This window comes from Temnothorax americanus, unplaced genomic scaffold (assembly GCF_048541705.1).
Source record: "Temnothorax americanus isolate GAGA-0224 unplaced genomic scaffold, ASM4854170v1 Scaffold6, whole genome shotgun sequence".
Taxonomy (NCBI): domain Eukaryota; kingdom Metazoa; phylum Arthropoda; class Insecta; order Hymenoptera; family Formicidae; genus Temnothorax; species Temnothorax americanus.
This window is the reverse complement of record NW_027509751.1, coordinates 3,108,761-3,122,072: the sequence shown is the minus strand read 5'-3', so window position 1 is coordinate 3,122,072 and position 13,312 is coordinate 3,108,761. Positions and strand designations below refer to the sequence as shown.

Sequence of the window (13,312 nt, the reverse complement as noted above, 5' to 3'; positions counted from 1 at the left end):
TTCCACTTAGCTTCAGAGTCTACCGTGGATATGTAATTTGAACTTTTGGTCGAATTTATATACTTTCCATCCGAGTGAATAGAAGAGTGTCAATAAATGAAATGTTCGCAGATGATCGTAGAAACTTTTCTTATTTCTGTGAGTTTATTTAAAGTAATATAAGTACACTTTTCCAAAAGAAAGGAATTCGATACTTTTCGAAAGTGATATTACGGGCTAATATTTTCATTGGGTAAGAGAATGGAATAAACTATAATTAGTATTATTATTATTATTAGTATTAGTATTATTATTTCTTAATTGGTGATTTCTGGCGGTTCTATCCCATTCGCAATTTCAGCTTTTATGTTATTTTATGGGCTATCGTTCTGTGAACTAATTGATGTTTATAGACGAGTCATGTTTCTAGCATCTTTCCATGACATGAAGAATTATAGAAGATACAAAATAGTTTGTAGTCGAACAAGTCATTAAATAATTCGAGTTTTATAGTCAATATTGATTAGATTAAATATTATTAGAAAATAATGCATCATCTGGAATAATTCGAAAGTGATTGATATGTATATTATGTATGCCAAAAAAATATAAAAAATATCTTTTCAAAACGAACGTTTTCATTAAATACCACAAAATCAAAATCAACATTATAGAAGTACATACAATACGGGAAAAAATTGTAATTTTATAACAAAATAACTATAATATATATCGTAAAAGAAAATGTCGTGCGCGTGCCTGTTGTAAAAAAATATTTTTCGCGATATTACTTTGGTTGAAAGCGCTCGTATTATTTGCATTGGTGCTACAGAGCTGCTGCGTATTTAATTAGTTGCACCGGCCTCGAAATGTCATATTGCTGCAAAAGAGTCCCTCTATTTACGTAACATTAAACCGATGTATGTGCGGCAGTTTGAAATCTGTTTTATGTCTCGTATTTGCGCATCGTTGTTTTTCTGTCTCTCCACTAGATTCTATTCTGATAATGCAAATAATTCTCATTAGCGCAAATAGAATGACAAACATTTCATGCAGCTTTATATTGCATTTTTCGATAAGCCCACTTGTATCTCGCAAAAATGTTTTTCCAGCTGACCATGCCAATATCCGTCATGACCGTCATATCGCAAAATGCTGTCGACAGTTTCCACGGCGCGATACTGAAATGACAAGATGGAATATTTTGTTTTTCGTGGATAAAAAAATTGATCCTGCGCGCAATCCTGATCACATTTAATATTACGTAAATAAATTTTTAAATAAATCTGCAATTAAAAATCTTTCTTTTATTTTTATAAAAAAGATTTTCTGGAAAAAGGTATATTATGTAACAGAGCGTGGTGTCGTGAGAAACAACTTTGTGCACTGTATTATGATAAATTAAAAGACTTTATCATCCTTTTAGACTATTTTATTGACCATAATAGGCCAATTGAATGTGTATTAAACCAATTATAAGAGAAATAGAATGTAATACGATCGATCTCACAATAGAGAGATCTGACCTTCACAAATTTTCACATATATGGAGTGCATAAATGCAATTTATATATTGTATAGATTGCATCTATGCACACGAGTCAATATCTTGAAAAAATTGACTTACACTACTATGGCTTTTACCCCGCCATATATGTTTACAATTTTCATGTCTGACAATCCAATACTCACAGTCAAGAAAAAGAATTACCAGTTAAAACATGCTATATTTAATCATAAAATTATATTTCTATAAAATTGTGTATATATATCAGTATCAAGATTTAAGATTTATAAATGCGTTCCATAAAAGATCTGTGCTTCGCGCAAAATGCATATTGATCCTTTTGTATTTGTGTATGACAATTACGCTGCCACAGTAATTACTAATTACGTGACGACAGAACATTTGATCACAATGTAATTTCAGCATATTAAATACAGTCTTCTTATCCATCGTATTTGCCAGAGTAATTTTCTTTTTTTCTTTAAAGTCAACATATAAAATCACAATCAATTCACGCTGCCAATAATTTTTGACAATTGAGACATATAATACCAAGATTTAACAAAAAATTATTTGTTTTTATGAGTAATTGTTAAAAATCAGTATACATTAAAAGTCTGTCTTTCTTTTCAACTGTCTTGCATATTGAGATACTTTTGTTGATGCGTTTATCAGGTCTTACGAATGCCAGTTTCTGACGACCAGTTTTCAGCGAGCCAATTTTTAAGTTTTTCAGTATTTCTAGCGAGCCATTTGATATTTTTCGAGACTGTCTCAAGAGTCTTGACTCGACCCTCCGCACCGGCACCAGCTTCAGGATATTTCGCGAAGAAAGCTTTTATCTCGTCCAGCTTAGTTTGCGTTGCAAAGGTACTTGTAATAGATGGTATAAGTTCACCGAGATAACGATCGTTCAATGTGTATCTGTTCACCAGGAATTCCCAGTTCTCGCGCACCCAGTCCCACACCAGCGATGTACCGTCGGGATTTTTCGAAATTGTAGTCAAGCACTTCAAGAAATCTTGAGTGCGGACAATTTTCTCATCGCGCGCTTTAGTGATGTAGCTTAAAAAGAAAGAGAAATACGTGTTATTTGATTTTGAATTAAAAAAAAAACCATATTTAAAAAGTTGTCGATAGTAGACTTATTGAATACTAACTCCTTTAGAATTTCGGTGGAATGTATGCCTGCTAATCCTATCATTATTTTATTTTTCTCGCTAGGATCGGTCTCCTCTTCAAATAGTTTGAACATGGCATTCCAGTCGTTTTTATCCGAATGATAGCGCATACCTAACGAAAGATTTTGCATTCCATTAGAATTTTTTTTTTATAATCGGATAATACAGGAAATTGATGATTACATTAGATAGACCAACCGTAGTAATAAACCAATTCGCGAATATCAGGATGCGTCGCTTTCTTTAGTAACAGCCATTTCTTGAAGAGTTCACCGGCTGTTTGCAGGCATTCGGATGAACCCATTGCACAGGCCAATTCGAGTACCGGCGCTCGCACTCTATTGTCAATCTGCGTGAATGGCACGTCGTCTTCAATGGAATCATCGACGATCCATGTTACACAATCATAGATGGTTTCTACCAATTTTGCGACGAAAGACTAGAATTGTATTATATAAACTTAAAAATGACTTTCGCGACGACATCGCGCGGAAGGTAATTTGCAATGCTTTGATTGATATATTGCCTGGAACGTGTCTGCAATATTTGGTTCACTCGAGGAAGTTAACAGAGTGTGCATTGTCATCAATTTCGATCTCGCAACCGCCCATGGAAGAGTTTGATACTCCTCGGTGAGATACACACTTATATCCATCACAATATTGTATTCGAGCTCACCGGCATCAGCTAAGCTGAACAAGTCGTCCAAAAGATTCGCTCGATCCAACGACGATATTCTCTGTAATAAAAAAAAAAGAAGAAAAATATAATAAGAAGGCATAAAAAATAAACCCTCGAAGAGACTAATTAAAAAGTGAAAATAACAAAGTAATGCATTAATCTGTAAAATTGTAGGTTTTTATTCATAATAACTCTTGCATTAAACGAAAAAGTAGCGTAATTTTACCATAAGGTGAGCCCGAAGCAGCTCTTTAAATGTTATCCATTCCTCGTTATAATTAACTCGATAATAGCCAACTTGACCCGCATTTAATTTGATCCACCTAGTACGTTCGTCGACCTCGATAGTCACTGTGAAACATAAAATTTTATAGTAAGAAAAGAGAAAATGATATAGAAATATATATAATTCGTACAGAGAAATTATAAATTATTAAATTTAAATTCAAACCTTCGTCCTGATCCTTGTCAAACCATACAAGAGTGGGTGCCTCGTTTCTGTTAGTGATATATACGATGGGCACAGTCCATCGATATCTGTAAGATGTAACATGATTTTGAAATAAGTTTGCCAATTATTGCCTCGAGATAAAATAACTCACCCGTAATTTGATTTTGAGGGATCGGATTTGGCGTCTTGATCATCCAAGAATCGTTTCTGGGTTAATACAAATTTATTATTTCCGGATTTTTTCACGTTAATAACGGGGTAACCTTCTTGTCGCGTCCAAGTGTTCATTATAGCTGTTACGTTTAATTCGTCTCCAACCGAATCTTGCAAAACATTGAAGAGATCTGCCGTCTCCGCATTCCCAAGGGCATATTTATTCAAATAGGTACTAATTGCGCCGAAAAAGACATCAGATCCAAAAAAGTTCTCCATCATGCGGATTACAGATGCCCCCTAAAATAGGCGCCAGTAAATAAATGAGATAGAAAAAAATGACAATAAGAAATTGGTAAGAAGTGCAAAATTATAAAATAATATGTTATATAATCATATACCTTTTTATAAGATATTCCATCAAAGAATGATGAAATATCGTCTGCATTTTGGACGTTATAAACTATAGGATGAGAGCTCAACTTTGCGTCGTTAACGAACACTTTCTGCATTACTTCAACAGGAAATTCCTCCATCTGAAAACAGTATTTATATCATACATATATTTCTTCTTATATTTTAAATATTTATATCAATGTTCGATTAGATTATATTAAAACACCAACATATCCCTGGTTTGGTAGAATCTCATTTGAACATTTAGATGCCATGAATGTAGCAAAACCCTCATTGAGCCATAAATCATTCCACCATTTCATGGTAACTAAAAAAAAGTATGTCTCTCATATTTTTATTAACCACAATTGATCGATATAAAATATTTACCGAGATTTCCAAACCACATGTGCGCCAATTCGTGACAGATCACGTTAACGACATCGCGCTTATCATAAATGGAGTTATGACGGTCATCATAAAGAATTCTTGTTTCTCTATAAGTCACTAAACCCCAATTTTCCATAGCGCCGGATACAAAATCGGGAATACTAGCCATATCTGCAAAAGAAATTGTTTTATAAATGTATACGTACTTAAAAATAAATCCACCGAGAACTTTAAATGTGCATGACAAGTTTGTATTTTTTCGTAAATTTTAGTTGCATATTTACCGAGTTTTGGCAATGGATAATCTATTTTGAATAAGTTAATGTAATATTCGATAGCCTTCACGGCAATATCCAATGCAAAAGCTCTTTTCTCCCTCGACTGAATTCTTGTGGTATAGACACTGACCGGAAATTCTTCACCATTTAAATTCTTCGCCATCTTACTCATACTAACGAAATCACTGACAATAAAACAAGCTAGGTACGTCGACATGCGTTTTGTAGTTTTTGCAAAGGTCACTGTTGCTAGACCACGTTCCGGTGTATTTACCGCAGTGCTCTAAGGCAAAAAATAACTTCCCAATAAACTGTTTAATAATTTTCCGAAAGAAATGACAATTAATATAAAAAATTATTTGTATACCTCTACATTCATATTGGATAAGGCACTGTAGCAATCATCCATAGGATGAACCAGCTTTATCGAAAAGTGTGCCTTAAAATTGGGTTCATCGAAACACGGGAAAGCTTGTCTTGCATAAGTTGGCTCGAATTTACTAGTCGCAATATACCTGTTGATTAAAAAATATAGGGGTTACATTACAATCATAAGTCTATTCTGTCATATCATCAAATAGAGAAACTAATTAAATTCGTCACAAAAATCGTGCATTATTTATTAGTAAAATGACAAGTTTGTATTACCTGGTTTCGTTAGCTTTATACCGATATTTGCTGATATAGAATCCCACTATTTTGTCTTTTAGACTTCCCTTAAATTCTAGGTTTAACTTATAGAATCCGGGTTGAATCTCGTTTTCAGTTGATACCACGAAGATATCATATTTTGTGGGTTTGCTGACGGAGGAGATTTCAATTGCATAGTCGTCATTTAGGCCGTACGTTTTTAATTTCGTCGATGTAAAGTTGAGATCTTTTTGATGAAGAGCTATGGTTCTTCTATTGTCGTTGATTTGAATAAGAATGGTCACATTTCCGGTAAACGTGCCCTCTTGAAGGTTTGGATGCAAGAGGAGATCGTACTCGATAGGTATGACTTCTTTTGGCAATCTGAAGCTTTCATCGGGATTAGACATTGTTGTGTATGCCTCTGGTCTATTCGAATCTATAAACAAAATTAATGTCTGTAATAATTATCCACAAATAATTGTCGTGTGTTGCGCGCAGATAAATATTAACGCATAATCTAGGAACCCACAGTCTTTATCTGTCTGATTAATCTCATATGCTGAATGTAACCAACAAGGTAATATAAAAAAACCTTCTCTATTTTTCTTAAATGTAGATTGAATGAAAAATTTGGCCATCAGTCGATTGAACTAAAAGTTTGAGGAGAGATATAACTAAATCGGAGCGACGATCTGAATGAAATATGTTTGGAAAGCGATGCATCATTATGGATTGTCAGTGAAATAATATTTGCAAAATGCGAATACAAAATATTTCTTCGATTCGAATTATCACATTGCAAATTCTTGCTGTAAAATGCAACACATTGTTCGAGTTTCTTCCCGAACAACCGAATATGAAATCGGAGCATAGTTCCGATTGAATGTCCACTTTCTTTCGATTCAAATAATTTGTATACACATACAAACATGTCTGCGTGTCTAATCGATAACTGGGCTTTGAATTTTAAAAGTCAAGGCCACCTCCGATATCCATAAAATAATCTCTCAAGATAGTAAGTTTGATAACAGTCAAGTTTATCTGTTTTCTTCAAAAAAAATTCTACCCAGTAACATTTCGTATCTATATATGATTTCTAGTGATATCTAGTTGTAATCTACGCTTCACTGAACAAATAAACTTATTAACAGTCTTCTAAAAAATTACTTTCGCGCAGCGTCAACCAATTATCAGCTTAAAAACAGTCTTAGCGACAGACAAAATCTGTTATATTCTTTTAACTGTATTGAATCGACAAATCGTTCGAATATAAAATATTTATTATTATTATTTATTTTTAAAAACCAAAAATCTATCTACTCCGTGATAGATCGCTGACACGTTTGTCTAGCGGAGAAATACTCCAGCGAATTCTGAAATATTGAAAAGAAGAGCCTACGAAAGCACTTTTAAATCTACCGCCAGCAATCACAATACTCGTGACATAAGAAGAAGTTTGTCACGTTACTGGCCGAGTTGACAAAGCACAAACACATCGAGTAAACTTTCATTGAACGCGCTTTGAACGCTTTCCAACTTGTATTTCGCGAGCGGTTTTATCAATCTGCTTGCGGAGCAATCTCCTTTTATCGAAAACTTCCGGATCTGAGACGTGATTAGTAAGCACGACACAATTTTAACACAAGAGCAATTTCTGAATGTAGAAATTACTCCACTTTGCCACTAATAACAGGTGAATTTTCCCGTGCTCTCTCTCACCGTGTCGATCGTGGCTCGCCGCCTCGACGGTACGATCCAGCAAAACGACCAACGTCGCCAGGCAGGTGCAAATTAAACTCAGGACAAAGCAGGCGCCGCAGGTAAGGCAGAGGAGCGCGGAAACGACGTTGTTACGACGAAGTGACTCCGATATCGTTGATGCTGATGCTGAGTTGAGGCGAGGCGCGCCGCCTTTCGGTCGGCTCTCGACTTTGTTGCTGCCCATTGTGTATTTGGGTGCGAGGAATACCGCGTGATTTAATTCACTCTACCCTCAGTTTCTCAAATACTTTTACGCAAAGCGTAAAGCAGATAATCGGTTTTCGGACACCTGAAAAATCGATATAGTTGATTATAAAATCAGCGAGACAATTGTACTCGATAATAATTAGTATTCGGAATATAAAAAATGCGTAATCGTGGAGTTTTCACATTTTTTTAAATGGGCTTTTTGAAAATCGACGACCATACGTGTAATTATTTTATTTTGAATCACAACTTTGGAGACGGAGCAATTAAAGTTCATCGGCTATTTATCACAAGTTGAGGGTCACTCCAGTACATTTCGCTGTCCGCTTGATTAAAAACAAAATCGCATTCAAAATAATTTAATTCGTAATACTTAGTAAGAATAACAATACAATTAGCCGATTAGATACTCTTCCGACACGCATGATTGGTAAACATGCATAATTGCGGTCAAAATGGGTCTATAATATGTATGTGCTCCAATTTTCCGTGACGCAGACAGCATCTATGCGCGCTTAATGTAGGTAATGGACGACGATACAAACTCTCTTGGTGACTTGTTAGAAATAAATTATTGCAGTTAAAAGATTATGCACTGCGTCACACTATAATCCACTATAGTGCACTCAATATGCAAGATAGATTAATGCGTGGGTCTACCTAACAGCATGCACACGTGTTGCTTCGCGCGTGCAAACTCCGATTATTAGACATAAGACATACTTTTCATTTTACCGTTAAAAATTATGAAAAAAAAGGATATTTTCCTATATGACTGATATGAGCACAATTTCATAAAAATTAATTCTTCATTGCACCCAAAATAAATTATTGCTTTGGTTCCAATTCACATATTTATAAATAAAATTGCAAGCAAAATGTTTACCTGACGTTTTCAAGAAATCGGATGGTATGTCATTGCGCTGGTAGCAAAATAAATCGTATTCTGAAGTTAGTAATTGTAACAGTATCAGAAACCTTCAAGTAAGAGTCTGGCCACTGATCGACTGTGTGCTGATTGATATTGACAAACCACGGCAGAACCAATCTAAAATAAAACAAAACAAAACAAAAACCTAGCCCATATTTGTTATGGTTTGTCATACAAAACATGTTGTCATGTGTCTCTAACTAATATGAAACTTAAGGAGGCTCTTACCTCGATCATAATATGACAGATCTTTATGAAATTAATATATGTTGTAAAGTGAACCACAACGGACCGATGCCCAAAACTTGAGCATAGGTTGACGATAAAAACTGTAAAAATATCAGTATTGAAATTCGCATTTTTAACACAGGGCATATGGTAAACACTAAAATTTTTACCGGAAGTGATGTATTTTCTTGGCAAGTTTGCGAGCCAGGTAAACAAAAAACTAAGGAATTGTAGTTAAAATAATAATCTTTCTAATGATAAGAAGAAAACTTGGTGTTGACGATTAGTTATAAAAGATATTGTAGTTTTAATATGACGTACGAGAGGTTAGGACGAATGATCTTCCGAGTGTCAAAATCGCGCGAAGTTTCAAATGTTGTATTACACGTAAATAAGTAAAATGCGTTTTTTAAACATCTTTTATTCATTTTATTAATTAAGTAAACAAGTAAATATTATATATATATATATATTTATTTATTTATAAATATATATAGTTATACATAAACACATCAACTATACTTATCATAATTTCTTAGAAAAATATTATTTTTCACAGCTTTCTTGCAGAGTAAATATATCACATATTTTGTCAATTACTCTCTTATTATTGGTAATTCTTGGTTTTCCAAGAATGCAATGTTGCAGCTAAGGCACCACAGTTGTTGTCCAAATACTTTTAAATTCACTATCCGTCGAGACCCTAATGAATCCTCTGCATGCAAACATTCCGGAGAATTGTTTTGTACCTATATAAACAATAAGTTTCAATTATTTGCCAATCAAACCTTGAAAATCAAAAAGTAAACAATGTTAATTATTCTTTCTAACCTCACTTGCACATGTCTTTTCTCTGCGCTGTATGGTAGCGGCATCATTATTCTCTCGCGCATTGACAACCTTTATTTTCGCGAATTTTCCTTTCATTTTCCCTCTCAGCATTCTCACGTTATATCTTTCTTTTGGCTCCATCTCTTCATCGCATCATTCGCTACAACGCTACACGGCTACACCTCACTTAGCTGCAGACTGCTACAGACGACGTTTGTGACACGCGCATGTTCTGCTCTTTAGCACTGACGTAGTCAACTGACTTATTGTATAAATTTTAATATTTACACTAATAGAACATATAACTTACTCTTACACTATGTAAAAATCATTATTTATTTTTTTATTTAATTTTCCGATAATTTTATAACCAATTATTAATGATAATTTTTCGGTTGCTACATTGATTAGAGCAGCCGGGTAAGAGCCTCCTTAATACTAATATATAGAGTGCATTGTTTTTAAATGCAGCCGCCATTATTTGTCAAATTGACCAGACTTTTACTTGAGAGAGCCTCTAAACGGTATAAATAAAACTATACGAAGTTTAATGACGCTCACCTTGCTTGTTTGCGCTTTCTAAAACTCGTGATCTTTCGTCCTCGGATTATTACTTCATCGGCGCGTTACTCGCATATCGAGTAACAAGTCGATCATAGTATAAAACGGAATTCTGCAAATATGCAATCTCTCGTAGTGTTTTTATGGCAGATGTTCTTATCTCTGTGTGTCTGGAAAATTTCCGCGTTATATTAAATTTTCCACAATCTACCCGATTAATAATAATTCGATTAATTTTAGTAAATGCATCACTTTCTCTTTTTTTTGTCTTTTCGGTTTCGTATCACTCTCCGAGAGCTCAAAGTGATCATAATTTAATTGTGCTGATATCATAGAATTTTTTATTAGACTTATAATAACATTACAGAAAATTAGAAGTATCTTTTTTTAGGACGATAAGAAATATAATCATTAGTATATTACGTCTGCGCGTACGTTGCAAAGATTTTATCTTTTTCCCCAATTGTCATTGATTATTCTACAGTTCTACAAATATTTATAATTAAAAGGATTCGCAAAAAATATTTGAAACGAATAAATCAGCCTTAAAACTTCTTATGCACTCTTTCCGAAAATTGCCATCAGAAATGTCACTAATTAAAACAATTTTCTTTTCTTATAAAAATAAATCACAAAGAAAAAATTACAGTCTTATCGGTCAATAACGTTCCCCAGAAAATATACTCGTTTATCGCTAAACAATAATGCGCCAGATTTATTAAAGATTTCCTTCCAAACTTTAAACGATTTTATTGTCACATATTCTCGTTTAAAAATAAAAACACAGAAAAATATATAGAATACCTATCTTATCCTCTCATTTTTCTTTGAACATTATAAATGTATAATTAATTTTTTTGCACACATGTTCTCTGCGTGTATGTATAATTTGCTTCCCATAAGTTCTTTCCTTGCACAATAAATTGAATAAAGTGCACTACGCGAAATTAAAAACACTATAAGAAACAGTTAAACACAACGCGAGAGAGATTCTTAAATTCAGAAACTCGCGCGTGGAAACGTCTCTTAGCTAAAGACCCATCATTCAGTTTCACTTCTCGATCTCCTTCTCGCTCTATCATCCGAGAGAAACTGCGCGTCTAACTGCCGTTGGTGACGGTACGCGAGAGCCGATTCGCTACGGCGTACGAAAATCGTTCTTAATTGGATATGACACAATGTCGGCGACACGGCCGACTTGCATTCAAATTCACGAGCAAAATTGGCTTGAATTAACCGTCGCGTACGCATACGTTCATTAACATCCGCCGAAATTGATGTAATTAACGATCCCTGGCCGCGAGGCGAGACTAATAAGTAAAGCGCACCCACACTGTATTTTTGAAAGTACATAATTAGGAGCACTTGATTCATTCATATTATCGCATTACAAGATTAAATCATATACGTGGACGATTTCACGTAAAATTGGAATATTTTTCTCGAATCTTTAATTTCCTCACAGTTCTACATGATATTGCTTAATATTAAAACATTTACGTTTATAAAAATTTTCAATATTATAAACCATTATTACCGGAAATTTTAAGTTCATACAAATTTCAAAGTCTTGAAAATGTTCTAATTGCTAAAATTTAAGCGATAGAAAATTAATTTTGTCACAAAGCTTATTCAAATATTGAGATTATTTCCATTTCTTTAAGAATACATTAAGAATACATCAAGTGTTGATAAAAACGACAATGCTATTTAATTTTATATTTGTATAAAAATAAGAATAGATAAAAAAATTACCAGGGAAACTTATTACCACTAAAAAAATTACATTTTTCAAAAGATTTTGAAAAAAGAATAAAATTCAATGTGTGATTTTCACGCTTCAGATAATGCCATCATAAGGTACAAACTACAGAACTTTACACATAGTGTTCAAGATAATATGTATATAAAGAGAATTATTCTGAGATTGTTTTATTTTATCTCCTTTCTGAATTTAATTATATTTTATATTTTACAGTTGTTTTTCCTCTTTTATTATATATAGTGTACTCTTCCGGCTTCTATATCTATTACTGGCAAAAATCTAATTTAGAAACATTACAAAAAGATAAAATGTATTATATTACAAAGTATTTCTTTGATAATAAACATATGTGTAATATAATGTTCTCTTTAAATTTTATATTTTCCAAAAATTTATAATTTTATACCTTTTGTGTATCTTTTATTTTATAATCTCCGATTCTACGAAAAATTGTGAAGTCTTGTGTTTAACGAAAAAAAACTTTAATATATTTAATAATTTAAATTAAATATTTTAAATATGTGTTTGACATATAAAAACTAGTTAAAAAGAAAAACTCCACAAAGCATGGATTGCAACAAGAACATTATCATTACACACATCTCGTCAAAGTACTTAATATCTTGTAATATTTCAAAGATAAAAAACTTCTTAAATATATCATAATTTTGGAATTTATATAAACTGAAGAAATCTTAATAAATGTTCACGTGTGGTTATGGCATTAAAACTTAAATAAATACATGTTTCAAAATTGTGCAAGTAATATTATTAAAAAGAAAAAAAATCACTTATTTGTTGTTTAATTTAACAAGGAATTATTAATACATGAATCGTGACAGTTGCAGAAAGTTATCGCATTACCGATGCATTTCTTGCAATTATGGTTACAAATGTCATAATAGCAAGAGTATCATTATGGCATAAAATTGCCATGATTGCTGACGAAGTTAATATATATTTTACTTTCTCATCACTTACAGAATTCGGAATTTACGATTCCACAACGCTGTTATTCTACAGATCTTCGCGATAAATCTTTATAGAATTGCGAAAAATATGAATGACTCGTTATATGTGCATCCGCCGGCGAAACTCGTTGCAAGGATCGTAAAACAGTCACGTCCGACTTTCGGCAAACTGTCGAATGTCGTAGCCGAAGCTTATGCACACGCGAGAATGTACCTTTATCGCGAATTGCAAATATGTAGTGTACGATCGAAGCGATCCCATGGGTGCGCAGCACGCGGACAAGGCGAAAATCTAGAAACAACAGAAATTTCATAATGCAGAGTTACGTAAACTTGTGCGGATGTCGTAAAGGTGCGACTCGTTCTAAGAACCCGTGATTAAGCAAAGCAATTATTAGCACTTTACGG

At 33.4% G+C, this 13,312-nt stretch overlaps 1 protein-coding gene across 7 annotated transcripts; it reads right to left on the bottom strand.

Moving 5' to 3' along the window:
• Window positions 1-1,266: 1,266 nt before the first annotated feature.
• LOC143905326 (glutamyl aminopeptidase) lies at window positions 1,267-11,634 on the bottom strand. Of its 7 annotated transcripts, none has more exons than XM_077420683.1 (17): window positions 10,973-11,624; window positions 10,169-10,338; window positions 8,504-8,665; window positions 7,369-7,699; window positions 5,665-6,085; window positions 5,384-5,531; window positions 5,023-5,299; window positions 4,739-4,909; window positions 4,579-4,676; window positions 4,354-4,488; window positions 3,951-4,252; window positions 3,800-3,885; window positions 3,575-3,699; window positions 3,194-3,406; window positions 2,866-3,106; window positions 2,647-2,779; window positions 1,267-2,551 (listed from the first exon to the last, which is right to left on the bottom strand). In XM_077420683.1, exons 4-17 carry the CDS (start codon window positions 7,592-7,594, stop codon window positions 2,158-2,160), a joined length of 2,970 nt encoding a protein of 989 aa, XP_077276809.1. In that variant the 5' UTR covers window positions 7,595-7,699; window positions 8,504-8,665; window positions 10,169-10,338; window positions 10,973-11,624; the 3' UTR covers window positions 1,267-2,157. The 7 variants fall into 7 exon arrangements, with proteins under 7 accessions (XP_077276809.1, XP_077276811.1, XP_077276812.1 ...); XM_077420685.1 differs by having other exon boundaries at window positions 8,504-8,540; XM_077420686.1 differs by having other exon boundaries at window positions 10,169-10,280.
• Between the last annotated feature and the right edge of the window lie 1,678 nt (window positions 11,635-13,312).